This window comes from Monopterus albus, unplaced genomic scaffold, assembly GCF_001952655.1.
Source record: "Monopterus albus unplaced genomic scaffold, M_albus_1.0 scaffold34.1, whole genome shotgun sequence".
NCBI classification, from domain to species: domain Eukaryota; kingdom Metazoa; phylum Chordata; class Actinopteri; order Synbranchiformes; family Synbranchidae; genus Monopterus; species Monopterus albus.
In genome coordinates this window covers 5,964,254-5,990,397 of record NW_018127914.1, presented here as the reverse complement: position 1 = coordinate 5,990,397, position 26,144 = coordinate 5,964,254, and the positions used below count along the sequence as shown (strand labels likewise).

The following is a 26,144-nucleotide window of genomic DNA, read 5'->3' as shown; positions in this document are numbered from 1 at the left end:
GGAGAGTGTACTTCTGTTTTACAAGCCCAACTGCACTACATTTATTTAAAATAGATAATAACATCCAATTAGACCCCAACCATTTTTGAACGCCACTCCTCATGAACATGAGCGTCACCTCTGGGTGTTTATAACCAAAACCTGGCCACACCGAAGGTTATTTCTTTGTCACTTGGCTGGTAGGAGACAGTAACAGAGGGGTAGACAGAGGACTGTTAGGAACGTCATACTTGTCTTTCCAGTGATGGTGTCCATAATGTCCACAGATGTCTTCAATTCCCGTGAGGAGATGATCCAGGAACTAAAGAAAAAAAAAGTTTATATGCTGCTGTCTTTGTGATGAACAAAAATGAAGTTTTGATCTTTTATGTACTTTAACACTCTTCCAATCATTTTTCTAATCACTTTTGTTGGCTAAGTATGTTACACACACACAAGGAATTTGAACCAAGGCAGACACACACACACCAATGGCAGCGCTATCCCTGCAGGGCGCTGCTCTGGCTATCCATAGCAAGCATTTTTATTGTTTGCCATAAAAAAAAAAAGGTTAAATTGTGAAACTAATTATTATTATTGATGGCACCTGTGTGTGAATCTCCTCATTAATTGAAGTTTTGCTCTCCTCCTTCTTCTTCACCGCAAGGAGCTCCACCAGAGGTCGGATCGTCATTCCCTGAAACACAAACGAGATCAGGTGGGTGAGTCATACTTTTCTCATGGACATAACAAAACAAGCTGTTTATCCATCTGATGAGAGTCACAAATTATATCAGGTTTGTTTAGTGTCAGTTTTAACCTGCAACACAAGAGTTGCCAGAAGAGTTCAGTAAAGGACACAGACAACTGTACATGAACCAAAATTTGCTTATTAGGAAAAATAAATTACATTTCTGGTTTCTTATTTGTACATTTTTATTAACAATGGTTGGTTTTAGATTTATATTTTGTAGATTTTGTAACCCACAAAAAATTTCCTATGACTAGAGTGGTTTTGTCTGTTTTTAGTGTATAGTGGTCATTTCTGCAGCAATCCAGCAGAGGGCAGTGGTAGCCCTTCCTAGTTAGTTAGGGGAAACCAGACCACAGCAAGCTGTGGTAGGACTCCATGCAAGTCATGACACTGCAAAAGACAAAAGATAACAAACATCTTGCTACTGAAGATTCTGCTATTCCTATTTCACATTAAGAAAAGCAACAAGTGAAACTGCAGACACTTCAGTGTACTCTTAAAATACAGATGTTTGGCTCCTCTCACCTGCACAAAGACTGTGAAGAAGATGACCGTGATGATGGCTGTGAGGAACATGTTCTTCATCTCGTTGTTGGTGAGCAGGAAGCCCAGGGAGAAGGCTATGGCACCTCGCAGGCCACCGTAAGCCACAATGAACTGGTCCTTCTTGGTCAGCTTCACAATACGGAATTTATTGATGATGTATGTGAGACCCATCACTCCTGAAACACAAACAAAGCTTATAGAACAGGAGGAGAAGAGAAAAAAAAAACAACTGCAACACTAATAATAATTTACATTGGCCTATATTTTGTATATATTTTGAGTATATAATAGATGCTGGAAACATAGATATAACACGGTTAGAATCAGTTAATATATTATTAAAAGGTGCCATCATCAATAATTACTGGTTTTCTTTGCACATTTTAACATTAACACAGTGGTGTTATTTGGCCGAGAGATGGACAGAGTTCACTGTTTTCTGTACTGACCCAACACTCTGGACACCAAACAGAGGATGACTGTGAAAATGACGAAGGTCCAGTTCCAGGCATGAGGACCGGCCACCGTGGAAACACCCAGGAAGATGAAGATGAGCGTCTCGCTCACGCTGCTCCACATCTTCAGGAAATATTTGATGGTGGTGTATGACTTGTGGGAGATGTTGGCCTCCACGTATGGCCTCATCGTCACGCCACACGCTATCAACCTGTTTGGGATGGGAAAGAAACGAGGAAGGGATTAAGACCATCTTGGTTGTTACATAAATGAGTATGTTTCACATGTGGATGTGTTGTTTTGTTTTGATTTTAATGTGAGGCTTTTCAACCAGCAGCTCAGTCCAGTCGCAGGCTACAAATTCAGACAAGCATGTGATGTGCAGTAGAGTTTTTGTAACATTAAAAAAAAAAAAAAAACAATCTCCTACTATAGGACACGACACAAACTCGGGTCAGTCTACTTACGACATGATCCCTGACAAATGGAAGACCTCTGCAGAGAGGTAGGCCATGTAGCTGTAGAGGAAGACAAACAGGGGCTCGATGACGCGAGTGTGAGAGGTGAAACGGGAAGTGAAGGCCCCCAGGATGCCATAGATGGTCCCCACCATGACGCCCCCCAAGGAAACCACAAAGAAACAGACCACACCGAGGAAGGCGTCGCCTACAGTCACAATCCCAGCGTGGGAAAACTCCTCAAACAGGTGATAGAGAACCTGGAGAGAGAGAGAGAGAGAGAGAGAAGGAAAGATCGTTAACTTGAAGATGTTGATTAGAACTTAAAAAAAAACTGTAATCCAGAGATTTTTTTTTAATAGTCTGAAAGAGACTTCTCTACAGCTAAGATACTGTATTTTCACATGAACTACTGCACTTGCTCTGGTACATCCATGATTGAAACTATTTCTCTGGCTTATCATGAATCAGAGAGAAACTGAATCCCTAATCAATTTGTTTTTATTCTTATCACCTTTATTCTATGCCTGCATTGTATTTTTCCTGCAATATGTCTGTAATCCATGTTGCAAACTTGTTTTGGAAGAGTGTCATATAAATAAATGATGACGATAATATTTTCACCGTGCAGCCTTGGTGGAGATAAGCAGTCTGAGTGCTTTCCAGTTATTAATGTATGCTGGCAATAAATGCAACTGAACCTCATTGCCAAAATGTGAAGTAGTAACAAAGCTGCCCTGCATCCTTCAGCTCTAAACCACAGAACTAATGTTTATCACCTGTATCAGCATTTTCCTCCTAACAAACCCTCAACTGAGTATAGCTTATACCACAAAAAAGCAAATCAAAGACAATCAAATCAATGTAATTATTATTCCTCATCATACTGGTGGCTGTAGAGCATCAGAGTTCAGCATCTGAAATTGAATTCCTTTAAGTGGACCCAACAGGAATGTAAACAGCCCTCTAAATAGAAACTCTCATCAAGCAGAGGCCCACACAGGGGCAGGGCTGGATGTTAAATAGCCCATTTGAGTCTTGAGTTAATGTCCAGCACTGCAATGTCTGTTTGGTTCATTCATCAAACATTTGTCTTTATATGAGTAAAACAGCTGCTGATGAACCCTGAGGACGTCATTTATATTAATGTTTAATGCACAGATCAACAGCAGGAAAACTTCAGTCATGTAATTTACTTTATGATTTTTGCTGCTGACTGCTCTCCTTTCACCAGTCTGTCACAGAGACAGCTTCAGTGTGACAGATACATCTTCCAGCCTTTTGTCCATATGCTGAATGTGGACTCCTTTTGTCTGTATCGAGAGGTTTTTAGAATGCTGATACATGTTACAAGAAGACAGCAACACTAACTCTGACAGCACATGGGAAGGTGAAGCAGGGAGGTGGGAATATTGACAGTGTAGCACAGTTTTTAATATGGACCGAGAGAGGCTACATTTAATAAAATACAAGTACAATGCAACCAGTACCCACAACTGGCAAAAACAGGATAGTGTCTTCTTCTGAAGTGTAGTGGAGTGGAAGCATAAAAAAGCAGAGCAACACAACTAAATTACTTAGCATTTGAAGGCTTGTCCAGTTCTCCCATCACTCACCACAGTGACAGCGTCATTGAGTAGCGACTCCCCGAACACGAGGATGTACAGCAGCTCGTTAATGTGGATCTCCTCGAACACAGCCAGGACGGCGACGGGGTCCACAGCTGAGATGATGGCGCCGAACAGCAGACAGGACAGCAGGTCCACATGGCCCAGCTGAGCTCCCTCGATCTGACAAACACCGTACATCATTCCGCCGATGAAGGCGGCGTTCCATAGCGTACCCACCACAGCGAACACCAGGATGGTGCCCATGTTCTCTGTGAAGGGCCGAATGGGAAGGAAGTAGCCGGCATCGAGGATGATGGGAGGCAGCAAGTAGAGGAAGAAGAGCTTGGAGTCGAGGACAGGGGCTGTCTGTTTGATGGCCTTGATGATGCCGCCTATCAGCAGACCAACGACAATCAGCAGGCAGCTCTCCAGGACAATGCTTGATACTCGGGGAATAATGTGAAAACCTGCAGAGAGATTGTTCAGAAGGGGTCACTAACCCGACTGCTGAAAATATTGTCATTACAGTAGATGAAAAATTCTAACCTTGACTTTCTACAGAAACGTATTAATAAAACCTATTAATCAAACTTCTGTTGATTTAAAATGCACATGAATTTAACAGCTACAGGATATTTACCCTGGATGTAACAATACAAATGAAAAGTGATTTGGGAAAAAAAATTATGAGCCATGTTTTCCTTTTTTTTGTCAGCAGCTCTGAACATGGAAACACAGGTCTTAGTTCTCAGTGTCTGACTCTGTTGCTTAAAATTTGCCTTTACATGTATGACACTGTCTAACTTGCATCAGACTAAACTAAGAGCAAATTTCAGACTGTAACACTTTAGGTGAGTCCATAGCTCAGCTTCTGATAGTGGGAGCCATTGAGCAGTTGCAGATTTTAGGGGCTCATACACTGAAACAGCTGAGAACTGATATCTGATCGATCAGTTTATCACCTCAGCGCTAGACAAATCTGCTCACATGTGACCTGGACATTGTTGAAGCAGCATCACTTACAGAGAACACAAGTTCAGTCAGCGTGCTGTAAATGTATGTACAGAGGGCAGTAAGCCTGACACAGCAGCTCCACCCCAGGCCTGTGTGTTAATATTATCTCTGACTGTCTGCTAAATGAGGCCTTGCCAACCAGGCTTTCTGTAGCATGATTCACACTTCTGCAACAAATGCTTCTGCAGTGCTGCGTGCAGCAAGTGGTCTTGTATGCAGCCTCCACTCTGAGTATGCACACTGGAGCCTTTGTTATTGAGGAGCACATTACGGCAAGTAGTCAGTCCGGCCCTCGGAGACAACAGCTGGATCAACAGATAAGATGCCAGGAAACTTCATTCTTTTTACTCAGCCAGTGACAAAGCAGTGGAGAGAGCCGCTCCGAGTCATCACAGCCCTGTGCTGTGACACTCAACATGGTGGGACAACAACAAGAAAGTTCTCCATTTATCAAAGTATTATTATCTGCCCTTCAACTGTCATAGTGAAGACACAGATCTCACTGTAATGAGGGCTGCAGCTGCATCTCCAACAACACAGAGGCCACGACTTTAGGGTGAGCACACAAAAAATTGTGTAAACTCTGATAAAGCGATGAAGTGACTTTAGTCAGCGTCGTTATAACGACTACAAGCTTTAAACACTTTCAGAGGCCACATTAGCTGCTACTGTCATAACACACCTGACTTTCTGACCAAACTATAACAGCTGAGTTGCACTGTGGGTAATGTAGGCACCAAGAAGAATGTGAAATAGCTCATATTTTAGGTTTTGCTGTATCAATTTTTATTAAAAACTCTCCATGATAAGCATAACGCCATGTTAAAGAGGTTTAATGCAAAATCTAAAATGATACATTTGAGCTTTTGACACATCAGGGCATTAAAAACTTTCATAACCTTCTGAGGGAGGCAAGTTGGATTAGCGGACAAAAACAAATCTGTGCTTGTTCTATTTCAGTAACACAGTGACAGCTGTTTCAGCAGCTGTAACTAATGACTAGTTTCATTAATTATTAATCAGCCACTGAATTTCTTGATAAAATGTCAAGGAAACACGTAAAAATGCTCAGCATATTTTCACAGAACCCAAAGAAATTACAAACTGCATGGATGCCAAAGTGCTGTACAGTGTAAATAAGAATATACATGAAAAATAAACGCAACTTACAAGTATAGATAAAATCAACACATGTTGCCAGACAATCAAACTCTAAACGGTCTAGAAATAGAAATATAGAAAGAAATAGTGATGATTAATGGTACACAGGGAAACCACTGAGACACGTGTGACACTCACCGAGTTTCATCAGCAGGGCCAAGAGGATCCATAACGAGATCTCAAAGGGCGTCTTGACGTGGTCGTAGTTGAAGGAGAGAACGGGGAAAGCCTTTCTATGTGTAGTGGAGCTGTTTTGGTGGTGCGGATCCCCCTGTGTCGCTCGGGCTGGGCTTCCCCACGTCTCGTTGTTTCCCGAAACAGCATCGCGGCTCGCGTGAGCAGAAACGACCAATAAAACGCACAGGAAACCGGTTAGACGCGGACCGGAGCTGCTCCAGAGCTGAGACATTTTCAGATGGTGTCACGACCGAACGGTTCCTGCACAACTTCAGCTCCTATGAAGACGGAGGTGAGGCCAGAACGGGAAGCGAATGGCGCACTTTTGTGCACAGACTCCCCGGGCATCTTAAAACCACTACAGTGTGGGGAAATTACGCATAGTTGTATCGGAACAAACGGTGTTTAGCGTTGCTGGCAAAAACAACTCCTGCCATCGGCGGGTGATGTTTTTAAAGTGTAAGCACGAGCCTTATTCTCATACTGAGACAATTTAAAGCCTTTTCTCGGTACTGTTACTCAATCGTGACTCCAAGAACTTGTCTCAAGTAGCAAAACCCTTCATACGGTTATGTCGCTCACCTACGTCTTGTTCCTGCTGTTGCCGCAGGCAGCTCATGCAGAGCTTAAACAGAGTTACAGCGACATCTACTGGAGCGGAGGACCACAACATACTGCCTCCACACCCTGTGGTAGAAATAACAATTACTCAAGTTCTGTACTTCACTAGGCTTCTAGTCTTAACATTTCCAATTTATGCTGTTATACTTCTGTTCTGCTACATTTTAAAATGGTCATTTACTAATAAAGACGCATTAGCTAGCCAACTACCTGTCACCTTGGCCAGCTATGACATTAAACTACCACTTGCATAATGAAACAGTAATAATGATTTAATCATTTATTAATAATACAGTATAACACAGGGGCCATGCTGCAAAATGAGCTCTTTTTACTTGAAACTGCACTTGTGAGTGGGACTATGATGTTAAAAGCACTATTCCTGTTGCCTTTATTGTGTCTTCTGTTTTATTGTAACATATACAATTAGTGTCTGTTTTATGTACATTTTTGGAGATTTTATCTTTACTAGGCACTATTCATCCATTGCGCTTTATCCAGCAGACGCAGTGCAACACTGTCATAGATTTGGAGTCATGTTTGTGTCCACCACATCCAGTAGGTAATCTGTTTTAGCTCTGTTGTCGGCCTCTACCAACCCCTGAGGGAAGTAGCTGGCTCTCTAGCTGCTAAACGCTCCACCACCTGGTCACTGACTGTATCTGTCTGGTATTGAGCAGGTAATGCACAGTGGCTTTTAACAACTTTTTCACTACAAACAACTGCCTGCTGCATTTGAAAATGACACAGATTAGTGCAGTGAGATTGAACCAGACATAGGCCATAAAATCAAAAGATGAGCCATGAGATGTTTAAAAGGTCATTCACTATGAGTGAACTTCATGCATTTCTACTAGTTCATATTTTATCTTTGCTTAATTTTAATTATCACAAATGGCTCAGACTTTTCAATTTTGATAGCCTGCCTACACTTTAAATAAGCCCTTGAGCAAGGCATTTTCTCACAGGTAACTCATATTGCAGACATGCTGTAGGAGTGACACTGGCAGTCACAGCTCTACCTACATCCTGAAAATGCACCCACTGCTGTGAAAATACATGTTGACTGCCTCACTCCTGTCACAGACCCTCACAGTGAAATCACTTCCATTGTTTCATTCACATATGACTCACTCCATTCAGGATGTGCAGTCGTCCAACAGCATCCGTTTCCCGGAACAGTTTTCCACATGGCTGAAGTCTGAGACACACATAGCTGCTGTGAAATCTCATTGTGAACAAGTTTGCAACCATATTCTATTCTATTCTGTTGTATATTTAAAACAGATGCTAGTAATTATTTGACTATACAGTGTCCACCTGAAAATGCTTTCATGTTAGGTTTATGCTATTTTGATTAATATACATTAATTTTAACAGTTGTGCTGTGCATCCGAGGTCTATACTAAGAGATCATGCCTTTGTAGTAAAGGGCACCATGCTGCAGAACAGCTTGCCATTGCACATCTGCCCAGCACCAACTTTGGAAATGTTTAATATAGATAAATATTTGTTTTCTTATGTTTCTGATGTTTGTTTGTCTTGTATTTGTCATTGATTATTGATTGATGTACAGCACTTTGGTCAGTCCCTGTTGTTTTAAATGTGCTTACAAATAAATTTGACTTGACATGCATCAGACCTGCTGAAACAATACCTCATACACACAGAGACTACACGGCAGATAAAGTCAGCTCATGTCTGCCAAGGTCACTTCCACATCTGCACTCTGGAAATGAGCTGCTACTTGAAATCAAAACAATTATTGATAAACATGTAAAGTGTAATATAAAGTTCTGATCAGTAAAATTAGCTTTGTCTTGGGTGTACATCAAAATGTTTTAGATAACATAAAGGTGCAATAATAATAATGTAAAGGACTTGTATTAAACCAGCATGTTTGTTGACATCAGTCTCTGACAGTGCTGAAATATTCTGGGTCTTGTGTGGTTGGTCCCATTTTGTCCTGAACTACAGCTTTGACTGTATCTCGGACCAGTGTCAGCATCACCCCTGCAGGCTCCTGAGCAGCTGTGCTCCCCTCTGCAAACATGACCTGTCCGATGAAATGCTGAAACACACCAAAGCACAACATAATGTCCCATTGTTGTTCTGTACAGCTTTTTATCATGAGTGTGTTTTAAGAGCACTTCCTAAATGGATCAGAGTTTAATGTACTTTCAGCTAAAAGGAGAGTTCTTTGGATACAAAGAGAAATGTGTATTTTTCATGCAATCACTCAGAATGATGATGCATGGTAATAATTACTTATGAAACACACATAAAAATCAAAATCCACTGACAAAACAGCAGAAGCAGCTGCATTTTTCCGCTTTACTCACTGTTTCTACTGTATCTCTGCATTTATCAGTTGGCGTGTCACCTCATTTTGTAAAATTAGGACTTTACTGTTTTTATTCAAATCAATTAATGTTCCATAATTCAAGGTGAAGAGAGGGTCAAGTCGGTGCAGGAGATGCTGTTGCAGTTCCCAGTGTTTGCCAGCAGATGTCAGTAAAGGTTTAATTATTTCTTGTCTGAAACCCGATTAAAACCACTTTGCTGAACAAGTTTCAGGTGTTTATCTTTTGTAGTCAAATTACTGAAATCTTTATAAAATCAGTGAAACCAGACATTTGTGTTAATGAGAGACCTCTTCAGTATGGACTGTAGCATCCTCGTGCTTTGGTTTGGTTCTGGATGATTCAATGTGTTTCTCCCTCTGTGCTTTGACTTCCTGTACAAAAATCAGGAAATATTAGTTTTTAAAAATCTCATATTGATTCTTTGTGATAGCAATAACAAACCGAGGTTATATCTGTGGATGTAAAATGTAAAACCTTAAGAATCTCGTAGTTTGAAGTTTTGGAAACGTAACTCTCCCATGACTTTAATGTGAGTTCCCTCTGCTTCCAGTGAGACTTCATCTGCAAAACACAGGCACCAAAAGCTAGAGTTTAGTATATGAAAACAACAGGTCTCCCATGCCCTCGTGGACTGGGTCAACATTTAATGATAATTTGCATCAACTGAAGTTTAATACAAAAGGATGAGAGAGTGCACTCTACCAAAGCTCTAAGATCTGAAAATGTTTAGAAAGATTTAATGTGCACCCGAATCCACATCTGTGTCAAAAATACTGTACTGAGAGACATTTTTTAATCAAGTTTGTTCAGTAGTTTATGAGAAAAAAGAACTCTTACATCTATACAAAAACTAATCACTTTGTAACACAAGGCAAAGAAACTACAGTTTTGTTTGTTACTAATCAAAGAAGAAAATCTTCTGATTTTCACTGACTTTGCTGACGTTTTCTGCTCTTTGTGACTTTGTTGTAGTTGTCTACTTTTAGTGCTTGTTGAATTCAACTCTGTGCACCTCAGTGTACATGAGCTCCTCCTCGCTAATGTCCTCCTTCTCCTGGTGCTCCAGGATGCTGTTTTGTTCTGCTGTGACTCTCCTCGCAGTGTCCTCTGTGATCTTACAGATGGTGCTCAGGGCCTCCTCATCAGGGCTGGCTGGCCTCACACCATCCAAACTCAGCTCCCTTGTGATCTCTTCCCACACCTCACCGACCTGCAGCAGCACGAGAGACACCTGTTTCTACTGTCTCTGTGTCTTTATTGTTTGAATCACAGGTCTTTGCTAGGTTTGATATGACACATACATCATGTCTGATAAAACTGTAGTTTTAAATGCACAATAATGAACATCCCAGTTCCATATTTAGCTCATATTAAGAGTTTGACATTGACAGCAGTTCTGTCTGGCTGTCTGACGTTATGATTCTACCTTAAAATCCAGATATCTCCTGACGATGCTCAAAGTCACATAATCTTTTGTTGACAATCCAGGAAGGTCCTGAAAACCTTAGGGTGCAAATATAACAAATAATTATATCTCACAGCATAGTTCTGGAAATTCACAATGTCTCATGAGGGACAAGTCTGACTGAAACAGTTGGCTTTAATTAACAGACTAGTAGATACAGTAGATGAGCTTGTATGTTAGTGATATAAAGGTTTTTATTCACATGGTCAGACAATATTATTTGAAAATCTTTATTTAATGCTTTCTTATATACAGTACCTCTACTATACTTCGCATTACTGCTGTTCTTCTGAGAGAAAACAGAAATGTTAAAACAGAAAGAATAATAAAGGAAACTGGATTAATGTAACCTTAAATTTCGTACACACGTCAATGGTCCCCAGAGAATGAAGCCACCTGACCTTATATGAGATTGACATTTTGGGTTTAACTGTAATGTCTTGACAACTTTTGAATATGACACTGATGTCTGCCTTAAGATAAACTGTCATCACTTCAGTCATCTGCTAACATTTCATCTAGAGCCATTACAAGGCCAAAATTTTAATTTGTTACATTTTTTTCAAAGCCTCAAAGTACAACCTCAGCTGTACTTTGTGTTCGTCACTACTTTGCAAACAAACAACAAATGAAATAAGCAAACATAAGTTTCATGGCAGTTAACTTAAAGCACTGCTCTATACAATCTGTCAGGGCAATAGACTGTATATACACACACCTATGCCTCACTGTTATATTTTCAGAAATGGACAAAGATATTAAGAGAAGGCAGGCTGTTTCACACTTGAATAATTACTTTGGCACTCACATTTGCCTATAACTATAAACCAATGCTGGTTAATAATGAGTGAGAACAGACCAAGTTCATATAAAAATCAAAGATGTTTAGTTCAAGATCTAGAGAAAAGACTGGATAAGATGCCTACAGAAGTGAAGATGGACTGGGTCATAATTAGGGTCATCTCCTGATCGGAGGGTTGGCGGATCAATACCCAGGTTCTCTAGTCTACATGCTCCTGGTGATGACAGTGGTGTGGGAATGGGTGAATGGGAAATAGTGCCAAGCACTTTGAGCGTGTATCAATGTGTAGAAATGGCTATATAAGAGCATTATACATGAAAGATTATAAATATATGTTACTAGTTTAAGCACTTTGTGTTTGATAAAGCTCAAATCACATTTCATGACCCATTAATGCAGAAAATGGGGTAATTGTAAAGAGTTCACATACTTCTTCTTGTCAGTGTATGTTTTAGGCTACACGTTATCAACATACTTTTGGATGAAAATGTATTGAAATGCTACAGTATATTTACTGTTTGGTGTGACACTGGTATTTTTGTTAGAAATTTTTTTAAACTGATTACTCATTTACCAAGTTTGCAGAAGATGGAGTAAATCTTTGACCGAAGGTTCTCAGATATCTCCAGCACCGCTGCACTTGGTATGTCGGCAGGAAATGACAGCTGGGTGTCCTCCTGTTGGTGATGAGTGAGGATGGGCCTCTGGGGATCTTAAAGTCAAAAGCAGAGAAACAAAAAAGAGAAAAAGAAAGATATGAGATACATAATGTATTTTGTGGAAAATCGCAAGGCGATCGAAGGCATTGTGACACAGTGGTTAGTGCTGCTGCCTCACAGCGCTAACAGGTTCTAAGCACACAGGTTCAAGCCCTGGCTGACCTAGTGCCTTTCTGGGTGGAGCCTGCATGTTCCCTCTGGCTTCCTCTCACAGTACAAAGACATGCATCTTAAATTGACTGATGACTAAGCTGGGATTGGCTCCAGCCTTCTGTGACCCTCTTCAGGATAAGTGATATAGAAAAAGGATTGATGGATGAAAAAACAGGGCAAAGCAGTTCTGAAAGGAGACATCTCTGGTCTATGCTGTGCTTTTAAACAACCTGTCCTGTTTATCTTTATTTGACCTGAGATGATGCAAGCTGCTCTGGATAGCAGTGACTACCAGAAACATTACATTTAAATGCGCCCTGAAGAAGAAAGAGTTCACTACTCAGTTGTCGTTATTTAAAGCCAAGCCGTTTACCTGCAATCTCTCCGTGTTGGCTGCGGCTGACTCCTAGGTCCTCCTCCTCCTCCCTCCACAGCTGCAGCAGGAGCCTGGGAGCCGTCTGGCCACCATCACCCGTCCAGCTCAGGATGTGAGACAGTGTGTTTGGGTTGTCACATAACTCCAGCAGGGTGGCAAGGATGATGCCATGCACACATCTGGGGCTCGACTGAGACAGAGACGCCCAAAACAATCTGATGTCATGAGTTTACATTTTCTGTAGGTGCATATGGACAATGACTGATAACAAATAACATACAGAGGAGCTTAAGTGTTTCATCTCATTACAAAATGGAATAATAACAACCCTTGACACTTTTTAAATCACAACAGCTTCAACTTTAGTTCAGCTACATCTTCTGAAATCAGCTACTTACACTGAGTAAGTTAAGGAGAAGAAAGGCCCCCTCTTTAGCCAAAAAGTAATCTTCTGTAGTGTAGCAGCCCACAATACAGGACCTGATGGGATACAACATACACTGATCATATATGGATGCATTTCTGCCTGTGTGTATGAAAAATTCATATAGACCAACAAATTGTTAAGCCAAAATTTGGGAAATATGCACACATTACACTGGAGCTGTGTCCAGGTTTAGGTGAATGGATTCTGAAAAGGAATGAGGCCTAACAGGCAGATCAATATACCTTTGTCTACCTGAGTCATATTGATGCAGCCAGATATAAACTGAATCTGGATATGACAAGTTTAAATGTTTGTATGTTTTATTACAATTTATAAAATTAAGTAAACGAGTCGGACCATTAATCTATGTAAGTGTGCTGAGGTTTAGCTGAACTGACCAGACGCAGTCAACTGTGGAGAGGATGAGTTTGTTGTGCCCAAGGCCGCTGTAGAACTTGTCGGCGCCTTTCTTTAGGAAGTGAACTGCCATCTCAACTCCCTCTGACCCAAACAGCTCCTGTGGCAGAACATCACAGCACTGTCAGCAGCTCAACACAGACATACTCTGTGGCAAGAGACAGGAACTGAAATTCATTTCTCTTGGAAATGTCATATTTTTTGACAAACAAAAACTTGTCTTTTGAAAGACATTTATTTAAAAGTCACATTCTTAGCCATGACGTCTGTAATTCAACTGTTACAAGTGCTTCTTTGGGGTCATAATCTCAGCTTTACCTTTCTGTGCATGTCGGTCTCACACAGCGCGGAAAGGATCAGCTGGATATCTGACTTTATCGTCAGAGTGACTACATCCTCTTCATCAGGACTCTCTTCAATTTGCATCAAAATCCCTAAGACATTACAACAATAATAAGTAGTGACAACAAACATCAAGTTCTGCTGGTATAATGCAGTCTCTGACATTTTTATTTCATTTACCCAGAAGCTGGTTGATGGCTCCTTGATCACAGATGTCCTGGTTGACTGTCTCTTCGCCTACAGACATCACAGATCGAAGTACTCTGATACAGTACCGCATCTGAGCCTTCTTACTGCCTCTGCCTCCAGTGCCATGGAAACTGTGACCCTGGCTAAAGAAAGCATCTGAAATAAAAAGAGGAAAGACAATAAATATACTTACAGACTGTGGACTAATTGGTCAGAATTTACTGAATTTACAAACAGGCTACAGTTATCATATTTAAGCAACATTACTGAAAACTAGAAAGGTTTAAATGAAGTGTGCTCATGTGGGCTGAAAACAGGGAATACTGAAAGCATGTTATAATGTCTACAAAGGAAACAAAAGCACTTAAAGCAGTAAGACACATGAATGTTGCTGTATAACCTCTCGCTCTCTTTAGTCTTATTTCTCTCTTCATTTTTTTCCTGCTTGCTCACCTTGCCCGACGCACCAGTCCAGCAAGAGCAGCAGACATGCATTTCCCTGACATGACATGTAGCTGTCCAACATGAGGGGAGCGATGGTGGCGAGGGTGGCCAGCGCCTGAAGCTGGAGCTCTTCCTGCTGTATGGAGGACCAGTGACATGAAGCTGAAGGGCGCTCAGGCAGGGTAGCAGGTGGCTTCACGAGTGTCAGCAGAGCCAGCATAACATATTCTTCTTTATACAGCTAAGAGAAGAAAACATGGAGAGAACACGCAGGGTGTCAGACTCAGCCAAATAACTCATATATTACCCAAACCACTGACTGAGTCTGTGACTGACCTGCAGGGCAGCAAAGTCCTTTGACATTACAACCAACAGATTCAACAGCAACTTCTTCATTTTCAGATCTTCACTGTTGTAGCTTAGCTTGAAATTGCGAACCAGAGGGTTGTGATTTTTCACTATAATATAAAAAGGTTGTGATCATGAAAGATGCTACTCTACTACTCATAACTTATTTAAATAAGAAACACAAACAAACATATAGTAAAAGAGTTGCCTCACACTCTGGAAATGTGATGAAAGCCATGAGCTGTTTGGCAAATAAACTCTCCTGAAAATTAGAAACACTATATCAAACTACAGCAGTACATCTGACAAATCCAATAAATGAGAACTGTGACTAAAATTAAATGCATTTCTAATTTTATCTCAATACTACCTATTTAAATGCTTGTACTCACAACAAGCAGAGAGTTGTCGTTTTCAGCGATCATCGTTGTGATCACAAGCAGATCATTTCTGAGCTGGAGGTCAGAGTGTCGAAAACCATTCATCAGCTGGTGAAAAAATGCTTCTTTCAGAGATCTAAGACACAAATGAAGAGAAAACAAGAGATCAAATATCTATTTTTACAAAATGAGAGCACAAAAGTATTCAAATACCTCTGGACTGCTTAAAAAAGCCCAGCAGAGACTGTACTTTCTATGGGTGCTCAGGAAGAACAACATCTCCCAGAGACTGCTGGTGTCCTATCGGTGTTCCATTGAGAGCATGCTTACATACTGTATATGTGTATGGTACAGCAGCAGCACAGTTGGCTCAGAGGAAAACGCTCCAGAGGGTCATTAATATGACCCAGGAGGTCGTTGGCTCCCGTCTCCTAACTCTGGAAGAACTACACAGTTCCTGCTTTCTCAAAAAAGCCCAGAACGTCATTAAGGACACTTCACACCCTGGACGTTTACTCTTTGAACTGCTGCTGTCAGGTAGACGGTTCAGAGCAATCAAATCAAGGACCACTAGATTCAGGAATAGTTTTTACCCAACAACAGTTACCACACTTAGTGGGTTACCCCCTTTAGTGGGGGGGGGGGTAATTTCATTTATATGGTTTTATTTCATATGTTATGTTTCTTTTATTGCTGCACTGACTAGAGGTTACTCTAAAATTTCGTTGTACATGTTACAATGACAATAAATGATTATCTTATCTCTGGAATTAGAAACATTTTTTAGAGGATGAATAATGGAAAGTGATTTATTCTTGATTTAGATAACTTCCTTTAGATGTTCTTTTAGGGTATTAACACTTTGTCCTCTGAAAAAGATTAAGTTGTCATTCAGATTCATTCACATTTAAAAACACCATCAAACCTCCAGAGACACATACACAACACACTCCATGCTGTTGAGCTGAGCAGTGACCTCATCCTTGATGCCTTTTTCCAGCAGGTTCCAGAGGATTTCAGAGGAGAGGAACAGGACCTGACCGGTCGGATCGGGTTCGTTCATGTGAAGACAGATTGTTTCTGCTCCCCGTGCATTCAGGATTAAAGCACAGTTGATGTCTATGGTTGTAATATTTTAAAGACAGATTAAAGATATGTGATTAATGATAAAATAACACACAAAGACAATTAAATGACTGTTTTGATTGTTTGTCTGATCAGTGCATGTCATCTGTTGAACTGACATGTCTGATAGATCCCCTCCTTCACTGCCTCAGTGGATTCATAATAAAATCAGAAACTGACCAGAGGACCTGGAGAGGATCTGAAGCGTCTGCAGGAGCTGCAGCTTGATAGCTGGCTGGTTCTCCAGGGCAGCCATGGAGAGGAGCAGAGTCTGAGCAAGGTCACTCTGCTCCAGCAGCTGTAGCCTGTAGCCCGGAGAGGTCGGCTGGAGCCCTGCAACCAAGCAGAAAGACTCACAAAATACTGCAATAAATTCACGGCTGTAGGATGACAACAATGAGAAAGAAACAGAGGGAAGATAAGAGAAAACAGAAATGTTAAAACAGAAAGAATAATAAAGGAAACTGGATTAATGTAACCTTAAATTTCGTACACACGTCAATGGTCCCCAGAGAATGAAGCCACCTGACCTTATATGAGATTGACATTTTGGGTTTAACTGTAATGTCTTGACAACTTTTGAATATGACACTGATGTCTGCCTTAAGATAAACTGTCATCACTTCAGTCATCTGCTAACATTTCATCTAGAGCCATTACAAGGCCAAAATTTTAATTTGTTACATTTTTTTCAAAGCCTCAAAGTACAACCTCAGCTGTACTTTGTGTTCGTCACTACTTTGCAAACAAACAACAAATGAAATAAGCAAACATAAGTTTCATGGCAGTTAACTTAAAGCACTGCTCTATACAATCTGTCAGGGCAATAGACTGTATATACACACACCTATGCCTCACTGTATATTTTCAGAAATGGACAAAGATATTAAGAGAAGGCAGGCTGTTTCACACTTGAATAATTACTTTGGCACTCACATTTGCCTATAACTATAAACCAATGCTGGTTAATAATGAGTGAGAAAAAAAGAAAGAGAAAACAAACTACAAAGGTAACAAATCACAAGCATGCCACCACTGAAGCCATGACAGAGCCTCACTTATTGAAAGTCTAGAAAGTCTGTTGTTAGAAGGGAAAGTCTGAGGCTCTGGCTTGGCGGTGCAGCTTGTACCGTCGAGGAGCTGTTTAGGAGCCACACAGGTGTAGAATGATTTCACAGATTCAACTATCTGCTGTCTCACTTCAGCATCTGGCACCCACATCAGACACCCTGCCAACAGAAACACAACCGTCAGTCAGTCCCCATCATCACTCCTGTCTGAAGTACCTAACAACTTATTTAAAGGAACCCAAGGGACCAAACCAGTCTGTAGAAATGTAAGGCAAAGAACAAACTGTCAAAACAGAACCTGAAGTAAAAACTGTATGACTTATAACAAGCAACAAAAGCATTAAAGATGCTGGTGTTCAGGTTGATGAATGCAGCATCAAGCATTTTATAAAAAATGTAATATGGGGGCTGTGACATGCAAACTATGAAAGCTGTGTACCCATGTGAGAGAGGAACTCTACAACGTCCTGAGCGTAGATCAACTCATCAGATGTTTTCTCCTTCAGGAAGGGGAAACTGAGATGAGGCAGAGAAATAATGTCATGAGAAAAAATAATAATTTCCTTGTTGGCTGGAAATATGTGTGTTCCTTACCTACAAATTTGAAGTGCCTCAGACATAATGGGCACATATTCAGGGTGATCCTTTGCTTTTTCAGCACAAATGTTGAGAATTTTGGCTATGCCTGTCAGGTCCTTTAACAGCTTGAAATAGTTTAAGAAGTTTTAACATTTTGGCAAAGTTTTTACTCATAAATCCCAGTGTAAGACAGGAAGTGACGGAGAAACAAGTCATCATGGTAAGTGAGGCTATTTCTGAACAGGGAAAATGCTGACACACACACACAGTGATGCAGTGGTAAATTAGAGTCTTGGGATTTATGTTTGGCTCTGTGTTTATGTTACACGAGAGCAAATCTCTTTCTACCATACCACTAGGGACCATTAATGAGGAAAATCTGCTGCAGTATGACATCTAAGAAAGATTATTTTGGAAAAGATGAATGCCTCTTCAAAAGGTAAAGTCCATTTTCTCAGAATGTGTGGAAAGGATACAAAGCCAGTTTGGCTTCTTTTCAGTATTTTGTTCAGGACAAAAAGATGCCTCTCCTTCAAGTTAGCCTTTAGTAAAAACAGAATGTACCATATGGTTACCTATAAGTTCACTTAAATAAATACATACATACATACATATATACATACATACTTTAACTTACCGTCAAAGGATCTTCAAGAAGACGGATCACCTTACTGAGGTCAAGACTTTTAGCACTGACCTGTTAAAATCATAGTTTAGGTTTTCAGCCTGTGATTATTATGACGCTGATGATAACAATACTCTAAGATAAATATTTCACAAAGTGTTATTTTATAAATGTATTGTGGTTCTGCTGAAAAAATGTTAAAACCTATTCCTTAAATATATACATACATTTCATGTCGCTTAATATTTGGTTGCATTTGTCTGTACTTTTTTTGAGTTATTGGCTTCTTTTGTGAAGCATCAAGCTTCTTGTTGCTCTTGATGGTACTTGGTAGAGATCAAAAGCGGTTTTCTGACAGAGGATTATTTTATGACATTTAGTTGAGATCAGTGCATTTTATTAACAAGCTCCTAGTTCGTTATAGAAGAGCTAAAATATAGTACATAGGATAAATATGTAATTCATAACTAACTTCCTTTTTAACCTGATATTAAATTTCCTGGGCAAAACCATTGGAGCAATTGCCAACTTGTTGTAAAACTGTCCAAACTCAGGTAGAATAAAACTAAGTAATTAGTACAAGTTTAATGCCTCTTAATGGATGGTGCAGCTGTCCTCGGGTATTGAGTTAGCTGCCACACCTGACTTCTTCTCTTCAATTTCTAAATCTTAGTGTATTGCACATATATAAATGGTGTGGGTATGAATTTAATATGTTAAAAGAACGTTGGTCTAATGTAAACAGTGTCATGATAATAGAGTAAAGTGCAAAACAACCAACTAAACAATCAGAGGAAAGAACTGTTTTACCTCCTGGTTGTTCTCTGATGCGCTTGCTCTGATTACAGGAATGTATGGTTTTCTTCTGTGCACAACTTTGCCTGAATCCATTTGCAAATGTCGAGGAACTTTCTTCCTTCAGCGTCTTACTTTAGCCGCAAAGGTAAACATTTTCGTTAGGTAACTTTAGCTAACGAGTTATAACAGATAATTCACCTGGTTTTAATGGCTCCAGTGTTTCTGCACTGTTTGTTTGCTAATGACAACGAGCTAACCCTAACAGAAACTTAACGTGAACCTAAATTGTTTTCTAAACCAAACGTTCGATAAAAAAAACATCTAAAAATAACTTTAGCTTTAATATTTAATCATCTGCCTGTCCGGTCCGTTTATGTTGCGACACTGACGGCGTACTCCTGTTACTGTGGTTACCACCAAATACGGAGAGTAGCCTAGTTCATAACTAATCCAAACGAAACGCCCATTTCCGCTTTAAAACAGGAAGTTGTATTCTTGTAACAACGGGGCATTGATTTCTCTCACAACAATAAAAGGACACGAGTTCGGCGACTAAAAACTGTATGAAAAGCCTCACATAAACGCTAGTAAACCCTGCGTTTTTAAAGTAAATACCTCAGGCAGCCATGCTGTCGGACGCAGGTTAGTATTCACGATGCGCTGCTGCTGTTGGTTTGCTACATGCTAAATGTGACAGGCTGACATTGGTTGGCTGGTTTTAAAAGACCTGCTATTGTGTGCATTTGTCACCACATTTTGTGTTTACATGCTAAATCATGTCGTGTATTAGTCGCTTTGATCAACTTGTAATTAGCTGAACATTATGTTTTACTCCATAAAGGGTCTTACCGGTCACAGCAAAGGCCTCGTTAGAAGTGACCTGCGCTTTATTACCCACACTGTTAAATCTATATCGCTGTCATTATTGTTTAGACTATTCTGGGAATGCCTCTGGTGCTCGACGAGCCAAGAAGCGGAGCTCGGGGGAGTCTACGGGGGACGGCCAGGCCCTGCGCTCCTCTGGGAGGCAGATTAACGTCCGGGTGAAGCGCACCAACAACCCTCCACCTGGACAGGTAAAACTGTTTCATGCACGCTCAGACTCCGTTCTCCTGCTGCGCACCGTAATGTCTCATATTCTTTTGATCCTCTTCAGTCCCATCTCCATCTTATCTCCCGTGTGGATCCCATTTAATATGGAGGTGAAAATTTGTAACTCATACCTCAGTCATCTTTGGCATTTCTGTACTTGAGTTTCTCATACTTCAGTGGACAACATACAGATCTGATGTGCCAACCCAACAAAGAAACTGTATTCATTGTGGATACTCATCGGATGGGTACAATGTTAACTTAAAGTAAAGATGAGTTGAGTTTAGTTTGGGAAATGACACTCTTAAAAACTCTCTTCTAGAGCAAAAGAAAAGCCACAGACACTGAGGAAGAAGACGACCAGTCTGAGAAGAAGTACAGAAAATGTGAGAAGGCTGGATGCTCAGCTACATATCCCGTTTGCTTTGCAAGTGCATCTGAAAGGTAGGGTATTTCTTTTAATACCAAAAAGGTGCTTAACTGACTTGTAGATACTGACTGATGGATGATGATTCTTTTGTCTCGACTCAGGTGTGCTAAAAATGGATACACCTCTCGCTGGTATCATCTATCATGTGGTGAACATTTTTGCAATGAATGTTTTGATCATTACTACAGAAGGTAATGTTTACAGAGCCACTGCACACGTAACCTCAATAGAGTACTTTTTTTATTTTATATTGTAAAAAACACATATGCTTCAAAGCTGAGGGAGGTCATCTAGAATCTAGCATGCCATACATCTAGAAGCATGTTCACTGTCTTTAAATTATGATGAAGTATTGTATATGCGTTCTTTTGATTTCTTATTTTCCCATGGCAGTCACAAAGATGGCTATGAGATCTTTGCTTCATGGAAGAAGGTGTGGACCAGTAATGGGAAAAGTGAGCCCAGTCTTAAAGCTTTCATGGCAGATCAGCAACTACCATACTGGGTCAGTGCAGGCAGCTTTCCTGGTTCCTGTTATACAGCTGAATGTGGTTACTGTTAAGTTTTCCATGCTGCAAATACAGTAGAGTTCACTTTTGTATGTCCCTTTCAGGTTCAGTGTACTAAACATGACTGTAGGAAGTGGCGTCAGCTGACCAAGGAGATCCAACTCACTGCTACCCTAGCAGCAACGTATCGCTGTGGAATGAAGTTTGGCAACATTAAAGTAAATGGGAGACAGAAAGACTATCCATTTATTAAGTGACATTTTCTACTCTTTTTGTGATGATAATTTTGTTTGTTTACCTACAGGGTGAGGGACTGGACCAGTGCTCCCAACCAGAGGACTTGGTAAGCTGATAATGTGTGTGGTGATCTGTTTTGGGATTCCAGCTGTTATTTCTAAATAACTGTATCCAGTATGTGTGTCATGGGAAGATACTACGGTTATTTGCATCCTGTTTAACCCCAATTCATTTTATTCTCACAGAGAGTGGCCGAGGTGACTGACAGCTGGTGGCATTCAATGCTAATTTTACCGCCTTTATTCAAAGAAAGCCCAGCCAGCCCTTTCCTTGCTGCCTACTATCCCGACTGTGTGGGAATGAGTCCATCCAGCTCCCTCAGTAATGTGTCTCCAGCTGAGCTGAGAGCAGATCACTGCAGAGCTGCACAGCCACAAAGTAAGTCTGTGAGTGCAGTAATAATTGCACAGTCCAGCAGCCAGTGCTTACTCTGTACAGTCAGAAAACAAATTTGGTCAGCCTCCCATTTAGAGATATCAATCGACACCACATAGCATTGTGGTGTATTAACCATAATTGTATCTCTCAGTTCCAGGTCTATGTCCATACTTCCAGCCCTTCTACCAGCCTAATGAGTGTGGCAAGGCTCTGTGTGTGCGGCCAGATATGATGGAGCTGGATGAGCTTTATGAGTTTCCAGAATTTTCGCGTGATCCCACCATGTATCTGGCCTTGCGTAACCTCATTCTGGCCTCCTGGCACAAGAACTGCAAGGTGCACTGCAGAAATCCACCATGTGACCTACATACATGCTGTGTTTTTTATGTTTTTAGGTTTTGGACCGGGAACAAACATTCTTTTTTTTTTTTTATACCTTTAAATATCATATTGTTTCTCTTGTGAAAATTTGAAAGTAATTAAAATATTAAATTGAGTTTTATTTCTGAAGGAGGTGCTGACTGCTCAGAAATGTGCACTACACATCATTGTCCGGGGGTTGGTGCGTGTGCGCTGCGTGCAGGAAATGGACCGGGTACTCAACTTCATGACCAGGAAGGGCCTCATCAACACCGGTGTGCTGGCAGTCACACGGCCTCTCCTCCCAGAAAGATTTCACTCTGTGAGTGTGCTCACCTTCACGTACTCATTTTGTTAAGGTTTACAGTACTCAAACATTATTTTTGCAGAAGAACGTCATCATCATTGGTGCTGGGGCTTCAGGGCTGGCTGCTGCACGGCAGCTGCAAAACTTTGGCACTCAGGTTAAAATCCATAACTTGTATCCTATTACACATGTTCTCTGAGCTTAAAATTCATTTTATTTGCTGGTCACAGAGCTGTCCCGTGACACTTGTCATCTGCATTGGTTTTCAGGTGGTGGTGCTTGAGGCAAGGGAGAGAATTGGAGGTCGGGTGTGGGATGATACTTCTCTCGGCGTCACTGTAGGTCAAGGAGCTCAAATTGTCAATGGCTGTGTAAACAACCCCATCGCCCTGATGTGTGAGCAGGTTAGGAGCAATAAAATAGTAAAGCCGAAATACTTCTGCTCTACCTTGTACAGTGCATTTAGAAAGTATTCACAGCACTCAACTTTTTCCACATTTTGTTATGTTACAGCCTTATTCCAAGATGGATTAAATTCATTATTGTTCTCAAAATTCTACAAACAATACCCCATAATGACAATGTGAAAAAAGTTTGTTTGAAATTTTTTCAAATTTATTAAAAATGAAAAACGTAAAAATCACACGTACATAAGTATTCACAGCCTTTGCCATGACACTCCAAATTGAGCTCTGGTGCATCCTGTTTCCACTGATCATCCTTGAGATGTTTCTACAACTTGTTTGGGGTCCACCTGTGAAACATTCAGTTGATTGGACATGATTTGGAAAGGCATACACCTGTTTATATAAGGTCCCACAGTTAACAGTGCATGTCAGAGCACAAACAAAAGCCATGAAGTCCAAGGAATCATCTGTAAAGCTCTGAGACAGGACTGTATCAAGGCACAGATCTGGGGAAAGGTACAGAAAAATTTCTGCAGCATTGAAGATTCCAATGAGCACAGCGGCCTCCATCATCCGTAAATGGAAAACATTTGGGCCGCCCGGGCAAACTGAGCGATCAAGAGAGAAGGGGAGGTGAACAACAACCCGATGGTCACTTTGAAAGAGCTCCAGTATTCCTCTGTGGAGAGAGGAGAACCTTCCAGAAGAACAGCCATCTCTGCAGCACTCCACCAATCAGGCCAGATGGAAACCACCCTTCAGTAACAGGCACATGGCAGCCCACCTGGAATTTGCCAAAAGGCACCTGAAGGACTCTCAGACCATGAGAAACAAAACTCTCTGGTCTGATGATACAAAAGCTTGACATCATGTCTGGAGGAGACCAGGCACCGCTCACCACCTGGCCAATACCATCCCTACAGTGAAGCATGGTGGTGGCAGCATCATGCTGTGGGAATGTTTTTCAGCGGCAGGGACTGGGAGACTAGTCAGGATCGAGGGAACGATGACTGCAGCAATATACAGGGTATGAGGTATTGTTTGTAGAATTTTGAGGAACTATGAATTTAATCCATTTTGGTATAAGGCTGTAACCTAACAAAATATGGAAAAGTTAAGCGCTGCGAATACTTTCTGGACGCACTGTAAGTGATCTTCAATCTATGATATATTTTTTATATATAATACTAGACAGCTCTGAGAATGCAAAAGAACTCACACCATTTGGCTGCATGCAAGTCCATTTTAGAGTCCGTTTTAAGTTGGTTAGTTTTATTAGTTCCATTGCCTTCAATGTCTACTCAATTCCTTGTGTTCTTGAAATACTTGGCAATAAAGTTCATGCTTATCTTGCTTATTCCAAGAGCTCAGCAGCACAGCCATGCACTTTTGACACAGTTAACAACACTTTCCAACACTCTGTGGTGAAAAAGCTTATAAAAAAATTCTTGGATCTGGATGATGATCCAGATCAGCACCAGAATCTACAGGAATGTTCCATGGGCCGTGCCCTACCTCTCCAAAAATATTCATCCAAATCCATTCATTACATTTTGAGTTAGCTGTGAACAAACCAACCAACCAACAAGCAAACAAATGCTGGTTTAAAAAAAAATTACTTCTGTCTTTTACTTCATCCGCTTAACACAGACTAGTTTGTGCTGCCCTTATATATGGGATCTAAAATGTGTTTCTTCATTCTTCTGCTGCAGATGGGCATCAAGATGCACAAGTTGGGAGAGCGGTGTGACCTCTTTCAGGAGGGAGGACAAGTTACTGACCCAGCCATTGACAAGCGCATGGACTTCCACTTTAACGCCATCCTGGATGTGGTGTCGGAATGGAGGAAGGACAAGTCCCAGAACCAGGACACACCACTGGGAGGTGCTGAATTGTGATTGTTTTAATCTAAAGTGTAAGGTTCACTGAGGTTTAATAAAGCCACAGCATTGATAGCTGTCATTATACACCAACAACAACTCTGGTGCATTACATTTGGACCATGATCTGATCAGATGTTTCTTCTTGCAGCAGTGATGGTAGACATTCCCATATCTGACCTTACCTGGAATTATTTACTGTGTGGTCAGGATAATTAACTCTACATTTAAATTTCAAATGTCATGGCTTTGATATCTGCAAAAAAGAGCATGTTGCAGGACTGGGGAGTTTACTGGTGTAAATATGTACAATGCAATGTTATAAAATTAAAACAGAAGTAGAGAGAATTTAGACAGGTTAGAAACATTTGTCATGTATTTGTATGCATTTTATCTCTACAGAGAAAGTACAGGAAGTGAAGAAGAACTTTCTTCATGAGTCTGGGATCCAGTTTAGTGAGTTAGAGGAGAAAGTACTTCAGTTTCATCTCAGCAACCTGGAGTTTGCCTGTGGAAGCACATTAGACCAGGTCTGATACTCAGAACATGAAAGGACTGCATGATTGTTCTCCTGTGTGTAGGTGTGCTTTGAATAATTCCTGTTTGAGGGTTGGTGTAATCACAAAGTCTTTGCCACCAGATTTATAGGTGATGTGACTGACAGAAAGTTCAGGCTGGTTTATTGTTAAGAAATCTGTGGACCAGGAAAGCTTTCATTCTGGTGATGTGTGCATCCTCCACATTTTGTAATGATTCGTTTGTCCGGGTTTTTATGTATTTAACGGAACTGTGATGAAAATGTTCTCAAGTATATTCATTTATTTTTGTTTGTAGGTGTCAGCAAGGTCCTGGGACCACAATGAGTTTTTTGCCCAGTTCTCAGGAGATCACACTTTACTCACCAAGGGCTACTCTGTTTTACTCCACAAACTTGCCGAGGGCCTTGACATCCGCACAAAGTGTCAGGTTTGTTTTGAATTTTTTTTTATTTCAAATATGACCTTGTTATTCCCTACATTGGAATATTCCCTAAGTTGTTGGTGCATCTCACTGTGTGTACCCCCCCCCCCCCCCACCCACCCC

At 40.8% G+C, this 26,144-nt stretch overlaps 3 protein-coding genes across 8 annotated transcripts in view; 1 reads left to right on the top strand and 2 right to left on the bottom strand.

The window, feature by feature from the left end:
* Positions 1 to 6,821, bottom strand: part of slc9a1b (solute carrier family 9 member A1b) — a 12,128-nt gene extending 5,307 nt beyond the window's left edge. Inside the window, exons 1-7 of the mRNA XM_020597339.1 lie at positions 6,117 to 6,821; positions 3,810 to 4,270; positions 2,203 to 2,453; positions 1,729 to 1,946; positions 1,259 to 1,455; positions 587 to 676; positions 224 to 301 (exon numbers count right to left, since the gene is read on the bottom strand). Coding sequence (XP_020452995.1) covers positions 224 to 301; positions 587 to 676; positions 1,259 to 1,455; positions 1,729 to 1,946; positions 2,203 to 2,453; positions 3,810 to 4,270; positions 6,117 to 6,387 — 1,566 coding nt within the window. The 5' untranslated portion in view covers positions 6,388 to 6,821. The remainder of the gene's footprint in view (positions 1 to 223; positions 302 to 586; positions 677 to 1,258; positions 1,456 to 1,728; positions 1,947 to 2,202; positions 2,454 to 3,809; positions 4,271 to 6,116) is intronic.
* A 233-nt stretch (positions 6,822 to 7,054) lies between these two features.
* On the bottom strand, positions 7,055 to 19,838 carry cfap69 (cilia and flagella associated protein 69). Of its 6 annotated transcripts, none has more exons than XM_020597332.1 (23): positions 19,414 to 19,836; positions 18,616 to 18,675; positions 18,455 to 18,520; positions 17,994 to 18,103; positions 17,839 to 17,915; positions 17,388 to 17,558; positions 16,510 to 16,662; positions 16,146 to 16,323; positions 15,217 to 15,340; positions 15,038 to 15,086; positions 14,813 to 14,934; positions 14,486 to 14,717; positions 14,024 to 14,188; positions 13,820 to 13,935; positions 13,483 to 13,601; positions 13,056 to 13,137; positions 12,655 to 12,847; positions 11,984 to 12,121; positions 10,569 to 10,645; positions 10,155 to 10,352; positions 9,617 to 9,703; positions 9,430 to 9,513; positions 7,055 to 8,847 (listed from the first exon to the last, which is right to left on the bottom strand). In XM_020597332.1, the coding sequence occupies exons 1-23, from the start codon at positions 19,492 to 19,494 to the stop codon at positions 8,686 to 8,688; spliced, it is 2,844 nt and encodes a 947-aa protein (XP_020452988.1). In that variant the 5' UTR covers positions 19,495 to 19,836; the 3' UTR covers positions 7,055 to 8,685. The 6 variants fall into 6 exon arrangements, with proteins under 6 accessions (XP_020452988.1, XP_020452989.1, XP_020452993.1 ...); XM_020597333.1 differs by having other exon boundaries at positions 17,460 to 17,558; XM_020597334.1 differs by lacking the exons at positions 7,055 to 8,847; positions 9,430 to 9,513 and having other exon boundaries at positions 9,619 to 9,703; positions 10,077 to 10,352; positions 19,414 to 19,838.
* A 25-nt stretch (positions 19,839 to 19,863) lies between these two features.
* Positions 19,864 to 26,144, top strand: part of kdm1b (lysine demethylase 1B) — a 9,008-nt gene continuing 2,727 nt past the window's right edge. Inside the window, exons 1-15 of the mRNA XM_020597338.1 lie at positions 19,864 to 20,043; positions 20,335 to 20,477; positions 20,816 to 20,937; positions 21,025 to 21,114; positions 21,317 to 21,428; positions 21,537 to 21,650; positions 21,737 to 21,775; positions 21,915 to 22,107; positions 22,259 to 22,443; positions 22,619 to 22,789; positions 22,857 to 22,931; positions 23,044 to 23,178; positions 24,894 to 25,065; positions 25,464 to 25,591; positions 25,896 to 26,027. Of these exons, the coding sequence (XP_020452994.1) occupies positions 20,028 to 20,043; positions 20,335 to 20,477; positions 20,816 to 20,937; positions 21,025 to 21,114; positions 21,317 to 21,428; positions 21,537 to 21,650; positions 21,737 to 21,775; positions 21,915 to 22,107; positions 22,259 to 22,443; positions 22,619 to 22,789; positions 22,857 to 22,931; positions 23,044 to 23,178; positions 24,894 to 25,065; positions 25,464 to 25,591; positions 25,896 to 26,027 (1,827 nt within the window). The 5' untranslated portion in view covers positions 19,864 to 20,027. The remainder of the gene's footprint in view (positions 20,044 to 20,334; positions 20,478 to 20,815; positions 20,938 to 21,024; positions 21,115 to 21,316; positions 21,429 to 21,536; positions 21,651 to 21,736; positions 21,776 to 21,914; positions 22,108 to 22,258; positions 22,444 to 22,618; positions 22,790 to 22,856; positions 22,932 to 23,043; positions 23,179 to 24,893; positions 25,066 to 25,463; positions 25,592 to 25,895; positions 26,028 to 26,144) is intronic.

Bases quoted from the DNA above. Each gene is read 5' to 3' on its own strand.
- cfap69 (XM_020597332.1), bottom strand. From the start codon at position 19,494: ATGGATTCAGGCAAAGTTGTGCACAGAAGAAAACCATACATTCCTGTA. The intron at 16,663-17,387 runs GTGAGGCTCTGT...GCTTGGTTGCAG, and splicing joins ACTTTCTAGACTTTCAATAA to GGCTCCAGCCGACCTCTCCG. The intron at 12,848-13,055 runs GTAAGTAGCTGA...TCTCTGTCTCAG, and splicing joins TTCTCCTTAACTTACTCAGT to TCGAGCCCCAGATGTGTGCA.